General features: G+C 43.9%; 1 protein-coding gene across 11 annotated transcripts in view; it reads left to right on the top strand.

The window, feature by feature from the left end:
* PDE1C (phosphodiesterase 1C) overlaps nucleotides 1–22504 on the top strand; it is a 347698-nt gene that overhangs the window by 112569 nt on the left and 212625 nt on the right. For 2 of the 11 annotated variants that reach the window (XM_030007706.1, XM_030007703.1), the window contains exons 1-2: nucleotides 7650–7828; nucleotides 8447–8549. The exons of 6 other annotated variants lie outside the window; for them this stretch is intronic. In XM_030007706.1, the coding sequence (XP_029863566.1) occupies nucleotides 8449–8549 (101 nt within the window). In that variant the 5' untranslated portion in view covers nucleotides 7650–7828; nucleotides 8447–8448. Of the gene's footprint in view, nucleotides 1–7648; nucleotides 7829–8319; nucleotides 8550–22504 lie in introns of those variants that run through there. 3 more of the 11 variants (XM_030007699.2, XM_030007700.1, XM_030007705.2) reach the window with 3 other exon arrangements.

The raw sequence follows: 22504 nt of genomic DNA, 5'->3' as shown, positions 1-22504 counted from the left end.
GGTTCTCAGATGGAGATACTGACATAAGGAGTAGGGAAATGATTACCAGTCACCTATGAAACACGCGTCTGAGCTTCTGGGTCTTACTGATGAATCGGTAAGACTGGTTTGTCTTACTGACAAGGTCAAAAGTGCCACAAAGTTGGTAAAACCCTAATAATGTAAGCTTTAATTCAGTACAGGCTGTTCTCTTTCTGTCAATACGATACAACTTTTTATGGAGCTGTTGTTATAGACGCCCGTGACAAATTGGAGGAGCCAATTTGTATTAAATAAAAGATCGAATTTATTAGCAAGCGATAAAAGAGCAAAACAGCGCTGGGCGGCCGGGGAGACAGTGCTCCGCCACAAGCTCGCACCCAAACAGGGGAAGAGCCTCTTTATTTATACAGTCTTTTTAGTCCCTGATACGTGAAGGCTGGCTGGTATCTTCGGTATCTTGTGCCATCAGGTGTTAAGTGGTCGTAATTTGCCTTCTGGTGGTTGTTGGGATGAAGGCCGAAGTCTTCCTCAGCTGTTCTTTAGGTGACTCAAGTCCCATTCATGCTCTGTAAATGTTTCTCTACATATGCTAATCATCCGTACTCATGGTCTTAGATAAGTGAAGAATATCCCTACCTCCACATGCGATTTCATGAACAAAGTTAACCCGTTCATTACAATCCCCCCTTTTCTATTTTATCCTGATTTTGTTCATTAAATCGATCTAATACTTCTTTTGTCCGCCCGAGGATAGGATTAATTCCTTCATCCTCTATTTGTTCATATTGTTTTCGTAACAGCATTAAGTGTGCAGCTTCTAAGCGCCCTTTAACAATAGCGATCAACTTATTAAAAATGCATGGCCCAAAAGTCAAAAATAAGATCAACAAGATAAGGGGTCCTGTAACAGTTGACAATAGGGTGGTTAACCAGGGTGAATAATTAAACGTAGACTCATACTAGCTCTGTTGTGCTTCCCTGTCTTTCTTCCGTTTTTCTAACCCCTCCCGTAGCTTGGCCATTGTATCTCTAACTACTCCAGTATGGTCAACATATACACAACACTCGTCCCGTAGGGCTGCACATAACCCCCCCTGCTGCATGAACATTAGGTCTAAGCCCCGTCTGTTTTGTAATACTACTTCTGATAAAGACCTAACAGACTGTTCTAGGGCTGTCATGGCTTTTTCTATCCTAGCCAAATCCTCGTCGACTGCTATTCTTAAGGATTGAAATTCTTGATTTTGTTGTATGAGGGAGGTTATTCCTGTACCAGCTCCAGCAGCTCCGACTGCTATGAGGGTTTGCTACCGTGAGGGCTGTCAAGGGCTCACGTTTTTTGTATGTGATGGGCCTGAGTAGTTTGATAGTTATAAATAAAATCTTCGGGATGGTAAATAAGCTTAGGTATTACAGTTACTTGTAAGATAGTAGTAGTCTGTACAATATTGTTATTATCATCTTCCTCTGTTACGACTGAATTTGGTCTTACACCAGAGGGTTTATTTGGCACCAGCTCTTTCCTTATCATAATTATTCCCCCTTAATCTGCGCCTGGTTTTCAAAGTCTGACTCCCCATGTTCTCTCGGTTAACCAAGCAGGATCTTTCGGGTTGGTTGCATTAATATAAACATATGGGCAATTTCCACTCCATAGTCCTGTTTGGCTTCCATCCCAACCATGTGAAGCAGGTGTACATCCATGAGGCCCCCACCTTACAGATAGGAATTTATCTGGACCTCCCCTAGGAATCCAATCAGAAGCTATAGTTTTGCAACCCCAATAAGCATAATAGTAAGAGTCGGGATGGTTGCAATACCCCTTTCCAGGGTTAGAACTGGGACAAAAACTAAAAGCCTAAGTTATGTAGACATGGGTTCCTGGGTATGATTTGACATAAGGATTGATTAAAGCTTGGGGCCCCCGGCAGCAATTACTTGCTGTAGTATCTTTTGATCCTCCCACCTATAAAGCGTCTATTTGTAAGGTTGGTGGGGGTTCCCTTTGTCTTGGGTTGTCTCCATTAGCATTAGTAACAGTCCTATCATTCAAGTGCTTAATCTCAAGTTTGAGAAAAGTGGTGTCCCTTTACCCTTGCGACAGGTATTCCAAGGGTGCTGATAATCATTTTGATTTTTGTCTTCATCCCTGGTGAGAGATGGGAGACTTTGGGGAAGCTCTGAGGATGTTTTATTTGGGAGTAATAAGTCAAGAGGCTCCGTGAGCCTTCTCTGGAGGTAGTTCATCAACCTTAATCCCCACAGCAGTACGTCTCTGCCCTCTTCTCTGCCTACTCTGTTGCTTAGAGCAGCGAGGTATACTATCTTCTCAGCAGCAGTCGTATTCTTCAGGGGAACCTCCTTTATATTTACTTTGCTTTGACTTATATGCGTCCCAGTTTGTATCCTTCACTTCCCAAGCTCCCCACCCCACTCTGACCACTGTTCGTCTGCGGGATACTTGCACTATTTCAGTCTTCGCTGGGCATAACTCATTTACATAAAGACAACACCTCTCAGGGTTTATGCCTTTAGCAAAAATATCCCACCATTCTTTGGAGTCTTTTATAATTTTTCCAGTTGATATTCCCATACATAATGCTTGCTCAATTAATTCCTGTTCGTAATTATAACATTCGTGGCAAATGTCACTAGGGGAATACCCATAGGAGCAATGTGTCCACCACTTTTCTCTACAAAGTTTACACCTGTAACATATAAAGATAACATATACAGTGAGGATTTTTACAAAAGACAGTCTCACTCCTCCACTTTTCTTCGGAGCTTGATTTCAAGCTGTCAGGGTCTTTGGTCACCTCTCAATGAGAACTCCGAATTGGTCCTTTGATCCTGCTTGCATGAGTCTATCCTCGTTCTGTAGTTCGGACAGCAGTTTCTGTGGTAAGTAAAACAAGAAAGGGCCCCTCCCACCTAGGAGTGAGAGAGGATTTTTTCCAGGCTCTTATTAATACCATAACACCTGGCTTTACTGAATTTCAGGGGTTGTTTTTCTTTGGTGTCCCTTAACATGTACCACAGTTATTCGCTTGGGCCCTCTTATTGTTTGTCTTGACTTCCTTTTCCCTGTTATTACTCGAGATGACCCATCAGCGAATAACTTTTCTCCCTCTCTCAATTTTACCTCTTCCAGATCTAGCCTAATTTTTGTTTGTTCTTCAATGGTCTGAAGGCAATTATGTGTTAATTCTTCTTCAGGACCCCCATACAAAAATTGCGCCGGATTTTTTAAGTTCGTTGTTCCGATCTCCAATTTAGGGGAATGGATTAGGATCCCCTTATATTTTAAAAGCCTAGCATCGGTGATCCATTTTTCAGCCTTTTGTTGGAGAACTCCTCGAATATTATGGGAGAACACCCTTAATTCACTTCTAAACGTTATCTTATTTGCTTCTTCCACTATCAGGGTTACAGCAACAACTGCTTGTAAACAGGTGGGCCACCCTCTACTGACGGGGTCTAATAATTTGGAAATATACCCTACAGGTTTCTTTTTCCCTGCCCGCTCCTGGGTTAAAACTCCGTATGCTGTCCCCTCCTCAGTGGCCACAAATAAATAAAAGGGTCTCCTCACATCAGGCAGACTCAAGATAGGGGCGTTAACTAGATCAGCCTTGAGACTCTCTAATCTCTCTTCATCCTCCGGGGTCCATTTAAGCAACCCATCCATAGTTAACTTTTGATACAAAAATCGTGCTTTCGCAGTAAAGTTTTCAATCCACTGCCTACAATACCCAAATAGCCCCAACAATTGTCTAATCTGTTGTTTACTCCTCGGGGCTTTCAGTGATAAAATTCCATTTACTCGTTCGGGGTCTAACTTCTTAGTCCCTTTGCTTATCCAGTGTCCTAAATATTTCACCTCCTTTTCCACAAACTGTAGTTTTGGCCGTGATACCTTGAGGCCTTGAAGGCCCAAGAAATTTAACAACCGTATGCTTTCTTTTCTGACTGTTTCTTGATTTTCTCCTGCTAACAATAAGTCATCCACATACTGTATTAGTACGACCCCATCCTGCAGTTGGTATTCCCGTAGAACCCGTTCTAGGGCTTGTCCAAATAAGTTTGGGGATTCTGTAAACTCCTGGGGGAGTACAGTCCACCTTAACTGCTGTCTCCTATGAGTGTCTGGGTCTTCCCCCTCGAAGGCAAAATAATCTCTACATTCCTCCTTTAGAGGGCATGACTAGAATGCATCCTTAAGATCTATTACACTATACCATTGGTTCTCGGGTCCCAATTGACTCAGCAGGGTGTGTGGGTTTGCCACTACCGAGAACCGGTTGACAGTCCGTTTATTGATTTCCCTTAGGTCATGCACCAACCGATAGCTACCATCGGATTTTTTTTACTGGTAAAATCCGGGTATTAAAAGGGGACATGCAGGGTTCGAGTACCCCCTTTCCCAATAGTCTTTTAATCTCAGGTTTTAGTCCCCTTCTCCCTTCATTAGATAAGGGATATTGTTTAACTCTCACTGGAATCTCTGGGTTCTTAATAACCACCTCAAATGGTTCAATCAAGCCATTCCATTGGGGTCTCATCTTTTTCCTGTGAGCCGGATCCTGATTATTCCAGTTTGGCCGATTTAAGGGCCATTTTTGATCCGTCGCTGGGCCAGCCTGATGTTGCTGGTCCCACAGTCTCATCCCAGCCCCCCTAATCTTGTCCCTTTCTTCTACGGTAAATAATATGCCCAGGATAGACTGTAATTCATCCCACGTGTACAAATTCAGTCCCAAGAATTGATCCAACCTTTTGGCTACCCCCAGGGGATCATCTAACAGATTCCCCATTTCCTTCTTAAATTTTCTTACATCCCCTGTATTAAGGGGAACTGCCACATACCCCGTTCCCGGTCCCCCCTGTTCATCCTCACCAGGCACCAACATTTCCCGAAGAAGGAACAATCTTTCCTTTCTTCGTATTATTTTATTACGTGCAGACCTTCTGGGAGGGGGTGCCGGGGCTGAGGAATTAGGTTCCGAATCTGACCCTTCCTGGGCCTGGGCTATTTCCTGGCCTTGGAGTGGGTCCTGAGGAGGAGGGGCCTGAGGGGCATAGGAAGGGGGCCAAAGGGGGTCCTCATCATCTTTTCGAGGTTTATCTGGTCTGTTTTCTCTTAAGGCAAAGAGGAATGACATTTCCCAGGATTGGGAAATCCATAAGGCAGCATATTCACTTTCCTCTGGGCTGGCTGGTGGTCTCTTATTGTTTACCCATATATTTAATTGTTGACACACCCAATCCTCAGAGGACCCGAACACAGGCGAGAGTATATGAGGATTGCTGAGAGGTTTTCCACCCCAAATCTCAATACAATAACTAATCATCTTTTTCCTTAGACCTATCCTTTCTCCTTGGTGAACTGTCTCAATATCTTAACATCAGGCTTAGGGGACTGTCCGGGGGTATGTCTGGTAACTTATTTCCCTTCCCCATCCCCATGGGTCCAGAGGGCTTGCTTTTCCTCTGTCCCATCTTCCGAGGTGCCCTTATCCACACACACACTCACTTCCCCTCGGTCGTGACTCGCTCCCTCGCGGGCTACGAGAACTGCACTACTGGAGGGTCCGCACTCGCGTGATCTCAGAGAGACCTCTCACACAGTCGCACCTCGGGATAACCACCCCAACCAAACGGCTCACGCTTTATATACTCACCCGCTCCTGGGTCTTCGCTTGGTCTTCGTGCACAAAATTTAAGGGGTCCTGCAGGTTCTTTTGCTCAGTTATCGTAATTTAGAGGGGTTCACGGGTCCAGGGTATGGCTGCGGCACCTCTTCAAGACGGGGCTATCCGGGGATAGGGCGCCTCCCTGCTTGCAAGGGTCCGCACCAAAGAACCTGGATCCGAGTCACGGCACCAAGTTTGGTATAGACGCTCGTGACAAATTGGAGGAGCCAATTTGTATTAAATAAAAGATCGAATTTATTAGCAAGCGATAAAAGAGCAAAACAGCGCTGGGCGGCCGGGGAGACAGTGCTCCGCCACAAGCTCGCACCCAAACAGGGGAAGAGCCTCTTTATTTATACAGTCTTTTTAGTCCCTGATACGTGAAGGCTGGCTGGTATCTTCGGTATCTTGTGCCATCAGGTGTTAAGTGGTCGTAATTTGCCTTCTGGTGGTTGTTGGGATGAAGGCCGAAGTCTTCCTCAGCTGTTCTTTAGGTGACTCAAGTCCCATTCATGCTCTGTAAACGTTTCTCTACATATGCTAATCATCGGTACTCATGGTCTTAGATAAGTGAAGAATATCCCTACCTCCACATGCGATTTCATGAACAAAGTTAACCCGTTCATTACAGCTGTGTCTAATCTCCCTAGAATTAAAATGAACCCTCGCACTTTTTCTACTTTGGAAGAAAAGTTTAAAGATTTGTGGTTTTACCTCAAGACACTTTTTTAACTCTTCCCCCTCCTGGTGAAAACTGCGTTTTGCATTAATGGATGCAAGACTTCTAGTTTTCCCGTGTATGAAAAGCACTCTTGAATAGGCGGAAACAAGAGAGTGAATTGGTAAATTGTTGCACAAATCAGCAGCACAGTTTCAGAGCCTGAGCTCAGTTATATGCCCTCTTGCACACAACAGATCCCAAAGCGGAAACCCCACTGATTTTGTATAGATGTATAAATCTGCAATTTTATTTTTTTCCCATGGGGTAGGAGAATCTCTGTGCGGCCAGGATGGTCTGGTTTTGCTTTGCCTGGATGGATATTGAAGTAGTCAAGTTACATGACTAAGAACTGATTTAAGTCCTTTAAACAGGGGCTTGCTTGATTAGGCTAATCAAATGTATTCTTCACGTTTCCACAAGCTACTCAGAGTGTTTGTGTGTGAACTTGGAACAACTGGAGTTGGAAGTCATCACCAGCGAGCCTATTTTCACCACAGCTTGTCTTCTCTCACGTGGTGAACTCCTCCATTGCAGGCTCTGCTTCTCAAGAGGCAACTTTTGCAATATGTCACAAAATGTGTTAAGGCTAGGACAACGTTTTGACAGTTATTTTCCCTCTGCTCTAGTGGCTTCGGCTGAAAGCACCACATCAATAACCTTAACTAAAGAGAGGCATGCAGGGGATCTTGGCAGAGTTGGAGAGGTGATTGATCAGGTCGATACAATGAAGGAAATGCCTGTCCTTCCTCCTGTCCAGGGCAGGAGCCCTGCAGGTGTAGAGAGGGATGCCCTCTATCTTGGTCCTTGCTGTGCCTGGGGTCAGTATGGGGGTGACCCAGGGGAGCCGGAGGCAGGCATCCTGTTGCAGAGCTGGGTTTTAGCCTCCCCTGTGCAAACCTCTTGAGTTTGATCCATAGGTCCCGTTTCAAGCCTCATGCATTATGAATAATGTATTCTCCTTTAATGTATTGTTTGTTGTTGTTGTTGAAAGGCATCGATATATCTGTAACTAACATGTTGGGCTGGATCTCTCTTCAGTGTATGGACTTCCCCTGCCGTGTGTTGGGGGGTTTAGGCAATTGTGCTTTACTGATTTATTTTTTTTAAAAGTGGGTTTTGCCACAGCCCCTGCTGTGTGTCAGGCTCTCAGGAAAGCAGGCTGACTGCAATGAAGCAGATGGCTGTTTGCCAGGAGTGAGCCGCTCACTTTCTGTAATTTACCCTTCCTTTTTAAAAAAAAAAAAAAAAGGTTTGGCTTGGTTGGGTTTTTAATCACAGCCTGCCTGTCTCCAATAGCCTGTTCTCCCTCGCGCGCCTGTGTTTGTGTGAGTGCGGGAGAGAGGGAGGCAGAGAGAGAAGCCGTGCCTGGGCTATGCTGACAGACGACTTTTTCCTCAGTTGTCAGGTTTTGAGCCTGTCGGCAGCACTGCTGGTAAGTGGAAAAAAAAAATAATAATGCCAGGGCGGGGAGAGCAAGGCTGACTCGCTGGGGAGCAGCCCGGAGGGACCGTGGGCTGCCACTCGTGCAGCGCCGGGCAGCCCCGTAGGCAGCGCGCAGCCCTGGGACCCGTGCAGCCGCCCGACTGCCCAGCTGCCCGTGCGGACAGCTCACTTGTCAGCAAGGGATTTTCCTCCCCTCCTCCGTTGAGAAAGATCCCTCAGCTGGTATTACTGATTGTATCCCTGGCTTGTTGTACCCCCGGTCCCCGTCCCCCCCTAAACCCCCTCCCCCCAAAAAACCCAAACAAAAAACCCAAACCCCAAACGAAAATCGCAAGGGAAAAAAAGAAAAAATCCGTGTGGGTTTGCAATCTGGAGATGAGCCTCTAATCCCCTCGGTCAGCCCGAGGATGGTGGCATGCTGGCGCAGCTGCCCCCTGCGTACACCTGAGCGCTCACGGGCTGCCCACGCGCCCCACTCGCGGGGAGGGGGGAGAAGTGGCTGCCAAAAATGTTGGCCGCTCCCGGGCAGCGTTAAAGGTGGAGCGTGTGCATGTGTAGGGGGCAGCATCCGTCGTCGCCGAGCTTTAACCAAAGCGGTAACCTGCAGCTATGGAGTCACCCACTAAGGAAATCGAAGAATTTGAGAGCAACTCTCTGAAATACCTACAGCCAGAGCAAATAGAGAAAATCTGGCTTCGTCTCCGAGGCTTGTAAGTAGTACGTTTTTTCATATCCTTCTCCTGTTTCCTCCCATTGTCAAAATTATTGTAGCACTTTCTTTTCCCTTTCTTGCCGGTACCTTCAAAATTTCCCAGGAGTTTCCACACCTGTTCTCCATAAATACAGTGACTTAATCTTAGCAAAAGATCCATTTTCTTCCTTAAATTGAACTGCTTGTTACAGTGGGAATGTAGAAATGTCATTAATGAGGGTATTGTAAGATATAAGCAGTTACTGAGATGCTAATTACTTTAGCTGCTATACTAGAAAAGTTCTGTTATAGCCTGAATGATACTTAATTGGATCCTCTGTTTTCAGTAATCTTACCCTTAGGTGCAACATATAGAAGACTTTTTTCCCCTGTAAATGTACATCATTTCTGGCACTGGCATGGTTAATAAGGACAAAATAGGCAGAGAAGGCACAATTGGAAAACATTTCTAACATCATTTGTAATGGCAGCAAATTCATGTTCCATGGATTGGATCGTACTTACTAATTTATACATTAAGACTGACTTGCCATGAAATGATGGGACATTGCCTCCCGAGTAGAAAAAAAGTCCCTGTGCTTAAAGAAGAACTTGGCACTGCAGAAAAGGAAAAGTTTATAGGCCGTAGAGTTTGCGTAGCTTATTTAGAGTCAATGTCCGGCATCTTTTTCAGATTCTCAGTATGTAAAATACTGTCTACCAGCATTAAGATCCATTACTGGCAGCAAAGCATTTATTTGCCCATCAGTTTTTGGCCAAGGCAAAGAGGAGCATTACCATGTTAAGCTCCATCCCTCTCTGTATGCAGAACTGTTTGGGTTTTTTCTTCAGTGTCACATGCTGGAGTTATTAAAATTTCAGCCCTCAAGGGAAAGGGGAGAGGGAGGGGAGCAAGGAGGCTGGGAAACAGCAGAAGCAAGAAAATGTAGAAAGAGTAGGCTAATAACTGAAAACAAATGGGTTCAAGTTAAACTTGAGTTCCTCTTTGAGTTTTATTTTGTGTGAGCAGCAACAGCATATTTTGTAAAGCATATCCAAAACTTCTGTAGGACTCTAAGCAGTCTAAGACACATGCATGAATATGTATTTCTTTCAAGGCATCACTCCAGGAAGCCTGTTTTGTGAAGGAACTTAATCAAAGTAGATGACAGCTGTCTTGTAAGCCTTCCAAGTAGAAGAGCCACACAAAACAAACCCTCTTATTTTCAAGTCTCTGCCATGCTGTAGTATTAGGAGTCCTTGAATTTCTATCTAATAAGGAGCTTAGGAGCATGCTGATTCGGATTCCACCTGAAGTTCATACACAGTTCTTCAGCAGCGTTGTAGTTCAGGATCTCTCCTGCTGTTAGTACAAGGCACTGTCTGCATATTACATGTCAAGGTCCGGTCTCTTCTACCTTTTGGAAATTTGGCAAAACCGTAAGACTTATTCTAGATATGTAGTAACTAAACCTCAGGCTGTTTTTCAGTGTAGCCCTCTGTTGGCAGTGTGTGTAACAAACACATCCTTTCTCCTGAGTTTCAAGATTTCTTTGCTTAAAGAGGAGATAGATTTTCTGTAGAATTCTTGATCACAAGATGAAAACTGAAATGTGTTCTGGTCTAATTAAAGACTGTAGAAGATTTTCCATTTCCAGTCGTTTTATGGTGGCTTTTAGTGCGTGCATACACACACACACAAACTGGTTGCAAACTGAGATTTGGCATCATGTTTCATGGTTTTTCTTGTCAGTTTTTATGCATGCCTGTATGTGTAAGAAGAATGATTAGATGTGCACAGACATCTTACTTAACTCTCAAATAAGATGCTCCATCCTGGAGAGATCAAATACTACTTGAGAAGATGCCTTTCTCCCCTGCCCCTGCTACAGCCGTAGCACACAGGAATTAGTCACAAGGCACAACAGTGCTACCAGAGCAGTGTTACACAGGTAGTGAGAGACAGCACGCTGCTGGCTGAAGCTTCCCAGGGAGTTGTAGTCTGCAGCAGGCAGATACCCAGTAGGTAATTTGATCCTGACAACACTTCTTAAACCAGAAGGGCTGTGATGATTTAAACAGTCTCAGGTGCTCAGCATTGGTTTGGACATCTCCTTGGTAGGACTTCACCGTGGCAGCTCTGGTACCTTCCTCCCTGTCTTCACCCCCCCCCCAGTGCCAGCTGGTGTGTTTGCTCACAGTGACTCAGTGGACAAACCAATATTCATCACCTCTTGCAATACCTGGCTTTTCCAGGGGGTGGGAAGAGGGGCTCTTTTAATTTTCCCCTATCTCATGGTTTGAAGGGAATGGAAACCCAAAGGCTGCAAAGCGGTGGTTAAGCTGAGGCTCTTTTCAGACTCCCCTAATGTAGTGTGTTTTCTGCTTGAGCAAGTCTGGTGAAGGCTTTTCTGCTGTGTGCTTGGTACAGTTCTGTCCTGCAGGATGGTTGGCCTTTGGAGGTTTGGGCATGGGGTGTGTATTTTCAAGGAATAGCGAGGTCTTTTGGACAGTGTGCAAAGGGCAGGTTTTTGTGAGGCTGAAGCCAGGTGTCTGTTGCGACATGAGTCGTATGTTGCTGTAAGAGCCAGACAAGATATTGAATTTGCCTCTGGAGTGGAGTGGAAGGAATTCCTTCTCCTTTCCCATATGTATCTCTCCAAGATGTGGTTTCTTGGTCAGGACAGCCTGGTTGCTTTGTAAGCATAGCAGTATGAGGCGATGGTCCTTAGGCCATATACAGATTCTTTTTGCTTTTACAGTTTAAGAATGAGCTAAAATACTAATGCAGTAACATTACTGGAATGTTTTTACTTGACCTACACATATTCATAGCTTAATGATTCTGTGCAGCAATTTAAGAGAATCAAGTCAGTGGACCTATAGTGTTTTCTCAGGTTTAAGGGGGCGTGATAAATTGCCTTACTGGGCAGTAAGTCATCTGTGGCAAAATATTTGGGTGTCTTGAACCAGGGAGCTATGAAATAAATGGTGTCTTTTATACATGACCTATTAGATATTAATTTAGGTTTAATCACAGCTTAGAAAAGAATCTTTTAGTGGTTTATTATTAATGAACTTTCAGGGAAGGTTGCTGAATAAGCTGTTTCCTGGGCAAAGGTACCATTAGAGGTACATGAAGCTCTCTGGGGAAAATCTTGAAAGTTGAGAACTGACAATTTTGCCCTTTCTTCTTATGTCATGCCAGAACATCAGTGAGAGGTTTACTCCAGATTTCTCCTTGTAGGAGCTCACTCCAGCAAAACAGCTGTGTGCACTGGACTTGCAGCCATCAGGGTCCTGTCTTCCTGGGGAAGGAATGCACCAGCTTTCCCTGCAGCAGGGACCTCCCAGAAACAGACCCACTTCTGAGTTTCGTTGTCATCATAAATGACTCAGATTGAAGCAGCTTCACATCCCTTCAGGGATATCTTGGATGGGGTTTCCTTCTTGGCTGCCAGAGGGCTGCCTGCCTCCCAGGAGTGCTGCTGGGTGCAAGTGGTGCGTCCCCACCACCCCATGTCTCCCCTTCCCCACAAGCATACATGCATTCTCATTCCCTGGCTGCTGATGGGCTGCCAGCTGCCTCTGCACACCGCTGGTGTATACATGTGCTCCTGCTGAGCGTGTGTTTAATTCAGGAGGGGATCTCCTTGGTTCCTTGGCTGCTGCTGGGCTACGGGGATGTCCATTTGTTTCCTCACACGGGGCCTGCCTTTGAACAGTTGCCTCTTATTCCCAAGCAGTGCTCACCCACAAAGGCTGACAAGCTCAGCCTATAAGAAACTGTGTTTCTTAAGGATGTGTTGATTGTTTGCTTATGGCTCTCAATAGCTGCTTCCACCAGAAAAAGGGTCTTGAGTCTCTTGCTGTGTTCTGTCTTCTATGCTGCATGGATCCTGTCCAGAAGGCAGTCTCTTATTCAGACTTGCCTTATTCAGCTCCAGGCTTGGACACTGTAGATGAGGCAGTTACATTATGAGTCTGCCCTCCACTCTCCTATGATTGCTAGTAACCCACTCTGTTAAGCTCGGGATCTTCTGCTCTGCAAAATGTATTGGTTAAGATCAGGTGGGACCCATTCCAGGGCACTGTTAGAAGCAGAGCTTGGAGACCTGATTTCAAAATATGACTGCACGGTTGCTTTTCAAGCTGATGGTTTCTTTAGGGAGGTATGAGCAGTGGTGGCTGTGTTGGGGTGTTCTTGTTTTAGCACTTGGAACCCTAGCTGTGGGACTGTGAACTCCCATCTGCTAGTTAGGACTCTTAAAGCTCCATGAAGTGGCTTCACTTACCTTCTGATTTCTCAAGAACAGAGAAAGCACTCTGAAGTCCTTTTCAACACTAAGATTAGGTGTCATGTTTGACGGCATTGAAGAATGCAGAGGCATATATAAAAAGAGCTTTGCTAGTTTCAGTAGAGATGTGCTAGTTTACAGCAGCTGAAGACCCAGTTTGGAGATATTTTCAGTTTGATTTTGGTTGCTTTTATGCATAAAAATAAAACCTTGGTTTCTAGCTATTACAGTAGCACCAGCATCACTGGCATCTGCTGGTGCCCCTGCAATGCTTACAGCATTGCAGAAGGAGAGGAGAAAAAATGGACTTTAAGCTTTTTCCCAGTAGCTGGGATTATAACGTTAAATTGCTAAATACATAATAAATCCCTTCGTTCTCTGTGTAGTACTTCCTCATGCTGCCGAAGATGACATTACAAACAGCAGCAATCTCTGAACTGCGACTCAAATGGGATGCTTGACTTTGAACTCATTTTTTGGACTCTCCTGCTCAAACCTGTCAATGTAGAATTGGTCTAAGAAATCTCATGGGGAAAGAAGACAGAAACACATTTAAATCAGTGTCTTTGAAAACTTCATGGTTTTGCTGAAGATCTGGAACAATATTTCAGCACTTAGGGCATATCTTCAGTTTCCTCTGCAAAGCACCATGCATCCTATCGACAGTGAAGACGTCCCAGGGCAAACATTTGTGTAAGATCCAGATTTGTTCTTGAGGTAAATGGTGAAGCAGCAACCGATTTCAGTGGGAAAACATGGAGCCTCAGTGACTGAGATGATCTGGCAAGTGTTAGAGTGCCACTGCTCAGTTATCTGTTTCCCTGTCTTATCTGTATGTGCTCTGCGATATTTTTAGGTTTCCTTAGTTGAAAAATGTCACATACAGAACAGCTGGTTCTGCCAGTGACAGTATCCTGACCTGCTTTGTTTTCATTTACGTCGCCATTGTAAACAGGAAAACAGAGAGTTCCCTTCAATTCCAGAGGCATGCTCTACACAGTGGGCTTTGTCCCCAAATATTTTAGCTGGCAGCAAATAGTAGAGTTTTAAAAAGCCCCTCAGAAAGCACCACTTTGTTAGGAAATGTGTAAATTAGTTTTTAAGTGGAAAATATGAATATGCTAATTTGTTTCCAATGGTGAGAGAGGCACTCGGGGCCTGTCTTTGGTCTTGGTTTCAGCCCTTCTGAACCTCCTGAGGATCTAGGTTTAAACGGAAGCCCTGTTGCCCTGGGAGCAGAACTGAGCTACCTTCAACCATATTTAAATGCAGCTGCTGCCACCCTGTTTCTTATTTGGCTTTCCTAATGAGCATAGACAGGGATTATTTGTCCGAGAACCATGTCAGAAAACCTCTCTGTAGGCCTTTTAGGTCTGAATTTCACTTTTCCTGTGGTTGTCACGATTCCTAGAAGGATTAAGAAGGTCTCACTGGTTAGTGAGTGGGTGCTGGGTATGTGCTGGAGGCGGCAGTGCTCCAGCGTGGCCTAGAGATTCTTAGTTTGGGTAGGCTACTCTGTGGGTATGAATGACTCAACTAGTTTTAAGGTTTGTAGGGGTCTGGTTGATCCATAATAGTATTTTTCCCATAGCGTGAAGAAGGGCTGAATTTTACCATTAGACTAACCCGTAATGGCCTGTTTTATACTTCCTGCAGTATAGTCCCTGAAGGAGCAAGGGGAACAGGGGAAGTGCTGCCAGCTGCTAACCTCATGCCTGACAAATGGACAGAGGAGAGAAGATATTCTAATAAATAGCAGAACAGCAACTTCAGAAAAAGTTAATTAAAAAGTACGGTGTTTGGAGGTATAGTAATTCAGTAAACTGATATATTTTGCCACAGTCCTTCTGTTACTTTGTTCCACCCAGTGACTTTTATTTGAATCTTAAATCAATAGAGGAGTCCTGTAGGTAAGAAAAGAGAGAAGACTTCATGTTTAATACTAAAATGTTGACTAAGAAATAATATACACTCTCTAGTTTTTGCCATAATCATAAAAAAGCTTTTATTCTTCTGGGGGTAGTAAAAATGAATCATACTTGCAGCCTAGAAAGCAATTATTTATTTCAGCAGTCATAAAAAGAAGACCACAGTCTCTCGTATTAGAAGGGGGCTCCCTTTGTAATACTAAATTCAGTGCTTTTTAAATATCACTGCTATAAAGCTTGCAATCCTGCATAGGAAACAAGGATATGAAAAAAGTTATTTTGGGGAAGATGAATTTAAACCTCAGGTCAAAGGGAAATTAAGAGTCTCTTTCTGGAATTCTTTTTTTAAAACTGTCTCAGTGGGATAGGAGTCCATAGAGAAAGAAAGAAAACCCGATGGAAGACAGCACTGAAAAATACTCTGCGTGTGTGTGTGTGTGTTTTAAAGGCTGTGAGGCCAGCTCATCTCCTAATCTGCCAGCTTTTGGTGGATTCAAACACTATATTAAACCCAACTCAGCCCTTGAAAGGATTTTTATTTAGTGTGTTTCTTTTTCTTCCTGCAATTCATGTGAGATTTTCCCATTCTATACTCTCTTTTCTTGTTCCATCAAAAAATCACTTTAGCCCCTTCAAAATACTAGAAACAGTCTGACTTTGATCATGACTGGTAGATGAGGGAAGATTGAAGTTCACATATTAGGGCTGACCCATTAAAACACTATAGCAGCTGTGAAACATACCTCTACAGATGTGAATTGCTCTCAAAACACTGGGGATTTGGATAAAGCGGAGGTTTTCTAGAAGGGCCTGTTTGGATTCATAAGGCTGTTTTTGATCTCCTGAACTGTGCTGTAAATACTGCAAAGAACGACCTCATTGATACCGATGTGTTTGCAGCGGTGAAGTTAGAATCCAGTTCCTTGTCTTTGGAGTGGTTTTTTTTTGTTTGTTTTCTTTGAAAAGCTAGGTTTTCCAAGTAATTGATGGTTTGAGAAAAGTTGTTTAGCCCCATGACAGTGCAAAATTTTCTCCGACTGTGTTAAGGCCAACTTTGTGCTTAAATTTGAATTGTAGCTGAGCAATAGTCCTTCCTCCAGCAGACTCAGTACTGCTCCAGGCCTCTGCAAAAATTTGTCTGCAGTTGTCTTGGATATTTGAAAAGCAGATTGATTTTGAAGGTGTGATTATAAATACAAAGAAACCAGAATTAAAATTTTGCAATAGATTGAGTGCAGCTCAAACTCTGGTGAAACTGATTGTAATAAACTCAGCTGGTTGACTTCAGTGGAATCAGGATTCCTCTAAAAAATTGGTAATGTCCATGTTAGGGCTTTTTAATTTTCCTGGCCAAGAATGGGAGTGCAGAGCTCTCTGAGAGCCATACCTCTACATGGCTGTCAAGAAGAGGTTTGAAGGGCTGTCTCTCTGCCAAGGAGTCCAATTCATGTCACAGCCATCTGCCTTGCCTTCTTTGGGAGGACCGCCACGCCTAGCAATTGGTGACATTGGGTAGAGAAGTGCATGTGAGCTCAGGCATGCAGCGGGAGAGGGTTGTCATCATCTTTCTTGGAGAGAGAGAGAGATGTAGGAGACAATTTAGTTATTAAGATGCATATAGACATGTATGATAAGTTCCATGCTTTTCTTCCATATCTGTCAAGCTGTGGAGTCATTTTGTTATTAAAGTGACACTTTGAATGGCTATTAGTAGGCCTGTGTCATCACTTTAGGAGTGATTTCTTACACTCCTAGGGACAGATACTATTCATGCACAAAGCTTCTAGCCAAGGCAGAAAGTTGCACAATATCCATCTGTAGCACGAATCCTGGCTTCACGCAAATCTCATTTCAACACCAAGATTAACACAAATTAAACATAAGATCTGTGCAATTTTTAACAGCTAAGACTGTACAGAGCCCTTGAGCTACAGCTGTGGGAAGCAGGGAGTCCCTGCAGAGTGCATGGTACAAGCTACAGCAAGCATCCAAGGGCAAAGGAGCAGAAGTGGAGCATAAACCCCCTTGCAAAGCTGAGCAGTTCAGATCGTTGCTGTAAACGATGCTCAAATCACACTTCCTCCCATGCCTCCTGTGGAGCAGCTGGTTTTCTGGGATTCACTAGCAGTAAGCAGTTACTGGTGTCTGCTAAGCAAAGAGTCTGAATACACAATTTAAATATGCTCCTATACACATATTGATGCAGCAGGGACAGCTACAGTCAGATGGGAGAACTCTCTTTTTTCAGATTTGCTTGAAAAAAGAAAGGAGAGGAAGCTGTGGGGGTTGAGGCTGGGAGCGGAGAATTGGGAGATCATTAGAAAAGAGCATACTGACTCATAAAAAGGCTGGAGAGGAGAACCAGAGAGCACTTTAAAAGCTTTAAAAAAAAAAAAAAAAAAGGTGGTGTTGGGGAGAGAGATAGTTCTGTGAGTTCTTCAGGTCCCTACATGTAAACATTTGTTAGATTTATTTACTTCCAGATGAAAATAGCTCATAGCACAACATACATGCAAGTCATTTAGGAGTTTGAGTTTTGCTGAAAATCACAGGGACAAGGGCTGCCTTTAAAGGCACTTGAATATGCCACCCAATCTGTAGCACAGTATTTTTCGCCTCACTCGGATGCTAACGGGAGACCTTGAAGTGAAGGAAAGCCTGGATGCTGCAACACCTCTGGTTATAAATGCTGCACAAAACACTGCTTCTGTGTCAGTTTCCGAGCATGTCTTTGTTCAGGCGAATGAGGGTCTTTTCTTCAGGAGGTGATTGCTTTAGTTTCTTTAGAGGGTGGGGGAACTTTCTTTGGTATCTTGGCCACATTCTTGTTGTAACACCAGTCAAAATTCTCCCTCCCAGTGTTCTCATTAATGTTGTCTGGGCAGTCATCTTTCCTCTCCCTCTTCCAGGGAGTGTTCCAGGTACAGAGAGCCTACAGATTTGGATGCAGTTTGACTGGATGTGTAGATGAAGTCATTCATGTCATACAGAGAGCATCTTTAAAGTGCTTTGCAGAGAAAGGCTTTTGTATAAATGCTCAGTGATCTCTAGAAGACCTGTTTCTAATTAGCTTGACTGCAGTGAAGATACCTTCTTGCAAATGGAGAAGAATGAAATTCCTGAGTTGTGCAAATTTGCTGAATAACTTGGAGTAAATTATCATAATTGTCCCACCTAGCCTCACAATCTATGAAACATCAAATTGCATTTTGAATTAGCTCTTTACCTTATGGAGGCAGGTCTGCTTGTCTTCTGGGCCGGGGCGGGGGGACTTACTTGGCTCCTCCCTGACAGCAGCCAAACTTTTAAGAACTAGAGTCGCTGTCGCAACCAAGGCATCTAGTATGTGGAAAGGACAGGACTTGCTTATTTAAATACCTCTTTATATCTGAGGCTTCTGAAGACACCACTCCCCCCCCCCCCCCATGGTTGCTGTGGCATCTAAATGCTTGTGAGACAGCTGGTGACAGCATGGAGTAGGGCCTTAAGGAATAGAAATCTCACACAGCCTCCTCCATTCTCTGTGTGCATGCTCAGTGCCTGTTCCCATCCACCCACCCATCCGTCCCAGTTCCCTCTCCTGAAGTTTCCCCCTGTGTAGCAAGGAATTCCCACACCAAGACTGCAGGGCAGTGTTTCTGAGCTGCAGACAGTGGCATTGCTGCCTCTCTCCCTCTCCTCCTTCCTTTCTTCCTTCCCTCTGCCCTCATGCCTAATTCGGTGGAGCCAGATGTGTGCCATCACACCAGTGTCATTCATGCCTGGGTGGGGGGTAAAGGAAGGAAAGATGAGCAACCTTCTTTACTCTCTGCAGAGAAAAATGTTGTAGTTAATACAGAAATGGTGTTGACAGAGTAGCAGACAGCCTGCTGAAGGTGCTGAACCTCACTGCAACCAGCAATTTTGAGGATAGGAGGCTCCGTGAGACCACTTTTCCTCTGCAAACAGGCTTCTGCTGGCTATCCTGGAGGTCCATCGTTGTTCAGATGACTTCTCTCTGTAATGTCGCTGCTCCTGGAGAAACACAGAGTGCTGGGAACACCAGAAAAAGAGCATTGGCTCTTCATGAGAAGTTTAAATGTTGCCTTTTCCCAAGACTGACATTTAATAATTGGTCTATTAATGAGGAGGCACTGTCAGGACAATAGCAACCCTGACTTGCTACACAAAGTAGTGTTGCTAAAAGGCTTGAATAATTTTTAAAAACTACCAGCGTGCTGAAGGAGGGGGTTGTTGAGAGGTGAGGATGGGGAAGTGAACCTTCTTTTGGAAAGGGAACACTGCATCTTTGTGCAGCAATTTTTTCTCCCCATGTTCAGGCTTGTTCAACAGTAATCTGAGTGTTTCAGCCTGTAACCCAGAAGTCAGGAGAGGCCCTGGCACAAAAACATGAGATTTAAAATTCTGCGTCACACCAGCTGTCTACTAGCAGACAGAGGGGGTGGGTTGTGTTCGGGGGGAGGAGGGTTGGAGGGGGAACAACAACAAGTAACAGTCTGATAGATTTACTAGAGCTTAGGGCAAGATGCAGATCTGTTTGGTGACTTCACACACACGTCTGGTCTGGTCTGATGTAATTCCAGTCCATGTTTCCTGTCTTGATATTTAATCCAGGGTATGAAGAATGATCCCACCCCCCACCTCCATCGTGCATGCTGTAACTAATCACAGAGCCACCCTGCATGAAACAAACTAGACAGCTGCCTGTTTGGCTTCTGCAGAATCTGAATATGTTCGTTTTACATAGTAGCAGTGATTAAAATAAGTTTTTAATCTGTACTTGCTTGTTTCTTCCAGGGTCTAACAGCTTTTGCCACGGGGGGAATGGAATTCCTGCTAAACAGCATTATGTGCTTCCAACATACACGATATGTCATTATTGCCCCTATATGTGCTCTTCAAAATTCTGCTTTGCCTTATTCCAGGAGGAACTGTTCCCTTGTACACTCCTTGTTGATATGACTCGTTTTCACAAGGTCTTTTCTTAGGGAAACTAACAGGATACAGCTGAAGAACGCACAGGAAAGATTGCGTATATGCTCCCTTTTTTGAGACGTACTAGCAAGGAAGCGGCATCCCACTTGCGGAGGTCAGTGCCGTGTAAACACAATTTGAAGCACATCTATCCTCAGAGCAGCGGGGAGGTATTCTTCCCTCCTGGCCCCTCAGATCCCATTGTGCACTAAGTACCACAGTCTCTTCCAGTGGGAGAGGCTACAGAATAGGCATGTTGAAGTACCACCCATCCTGTACTTTGCAGGTCATCACCTTTACTAATTTCAGAGCCAAATTTTCCATAAGTCATCTGGAGTGGCCATCTAGAAAGCAACACTCGATCGGACTAAGTATATATCTATTTTTCAAATAGTACATATGTGAAGGTCATACACTATGGTGATTTGACAATCATTTTTTTTTTTTAAGCATGAATACCAAGAACTGCTCTATATTCTTTTCAGACCTCAGGACTTTATTTTCCTGAAATGTACTTTTCTGTAACTGCATTTTTATGAGCACGCACTTTTCTTGAGAATGTGATGTGTGTGAAGCACAAGAGAATTTGCTTGTTGTGTACTAAGGAAAAGCAAAATGAGCAGTAGATCATATTCTTTTCAAAAGGTTAGATTTTCAGAAGTAGAGCCATTTTTACTTCATATTTTTCTTCAGCTAAATCCACACCAACTGCAATGGCAGGGTTTTTTTGTTGTTTTTGTTTTTTTGTGGTTTTGGTTGGGTTTGGGTTTTTGTTTTTTTTACATGAGGAGTGGTGGGAAACTGAGTAAATATAGAGGAAGAACCTCAAGATTTCAGTAACCGTCCTGTCTCTGTACAAAATGTACATGAATGAAATCATAGTTTTAGAAGTTTTTACAACAATATTTGCTGACTTCTTTTGTAGTTAAGATGCCAACACATTAAAATCCCAGTCCAGTCTGTTGCCCAGCACAGGGCAGTTGCAGTACTGAATTTGAGTTTGCCCTTCTGATTTGGCCTTACTGAAAACCTTGTTTGGTGATGAAGCTGGAGTGCTCAATTGCGCCTGCAGTGTTCCCAGTGCTCCCTGCAGATCCTTGTACCTCAGACTGTCTTGCTCAAAACCTTCCTATACAGACAGTATTCAATGCAGATCAATTAAGTAAACTTTTCTTATGCTGCTTTTTCTCCTCATTTGGTATACATACTGTGCCATGGAAAGACACACAGCAGTTACCTTGCCTCTTCTGATAGCCAGTGGTGTTTATCAAAGTTTAAGCAAGCCATGATTGCCCTTTGTTGAAATGAAGCTAAACAAAATCATGACAATTGTTCACAGGTCATCTTTACGTCAGTGGCAAATAAAATACCGTCAACTAATACACCTCTCTTCTACTGCTTGAATAAAATTATTATAGCTGTATAGGGTCTTGCCCATGGTCAATAGGTGGCTGCTTTTACACTAGCCTTGGGAGATGAGATCAAGCTGTGGGTTGAGTTTGTAGTGCCAAGTAGGTCCAGTCAGTTGTATCCTCATTATCTGCAGGAGCAAATCCCGAGAGCGACTCCCTTCTTACCACCCTGCTTTCCTCCTTACCCCTCCCCATACTTGAATCCCTGCTTTGCTAGGGAATTGGTACCCAGCACTCTGGCTGTGTAAACAACAAAGGAATTTGGACTTGAGTGCAATTTAAGGTCAACAGCTCTCATGACAGCATATAGTATAATACTGTTGTTAACATCAGTCCGCTCAGATCATATCTATAACACCCATCTGTAACACCTCCAGGCTCTGTCCACTCTTTACTAAATGGGTAGAGAAGGGATTGCAGCTACCTTGGGTTTGTACTGCAAAAGAAATTCCTCACCACCTGTGCTGTCACAGAGGCTTTTCTGTAAGGAGAATTTAAACACGTTGCCTCTCAAGCTATGCTTCACGTGGACTCGGTAAACACATTAGACCCCAAATGACCAAGTGGGAAACTGGTTGTTAAGGCCCAGGCAAAAGCCCTATCATGCCAAAAGGTGACAGCAAAGCAGGGGCAGCACAAGAGACATCAACTGATCGTTCATATGTCCTAATGATTGAAATCCATTTTGGAGATGAAGCTGCAAGGGTTTTTTTGCCCAGTTGTTTAGAAAACTCAGTAGCTAGACTGGTGAAATCCAATGGTTGGCCACATCAGCTAAAATTTATCAAAATAGCATTTTCTTTAGGCAAAATCAGTGAGGACATTTTCTGACCTTGAATTATTTACCTACATTATTTACTGATTGTGAGTTGAGTCCAAGCTTCATTTCCACTTTGTAGCAGTACTTCTTGTTTCCAAGATAATGAATGTTTTCCCCTCCTTTTTTGGCTGTAAATCTGTTGTGCCTCTCAACTGTCTTGTCTCCATTTCTACTGAAATCATCATAACATGTTTCAAGTTCTGAATGCTTCTTGTCTTTGTATGCCTGTGCCACACATGCCCATGCTTGAGAGCATGCGGGCTCTTCTAATCTGCTTAAAATGAGACAAGTGACTGCCGCATCCTCTCATGGTTTCACTATGTCCCCGTGTAGTTCAGGGTCCAATTTAAAATCACTTGTCTTGTTTTTTAAAAATCCCACATAAACTCTCCATCAAATTTCAAGTATCAGCTGAAATCTTTCCTTCTTTCCTCACCCACTTCTTACTGTTTCTTCTCCTCTGCTGTCAGTAGTCTCTTTGATTGTATCGTTTTTAACTTAGCACAGTATTCTGGTAAACAGCCCATGTGGAAGAAAAAATA

This window comes from Aquila chrysaetos, chromosome 3, assembly GCF_900496995.4.
Source record: "Aquila chrysaetos chrysaetos chromosome 3, bAquChr1.4, whole genome shotgun sequence".
In the NCBI taxonomy this organism is placed as follows: Eukaryota; Metazoa; Chordata; class Aves; order Accipitriformes; family Accipitridae; genus Aquila; species Aquila chrysaetos.
Note: the sequence above shows the minus strand (reverse complement) of the source record. Positions and strands in the feature narration are given on the sequence as shown.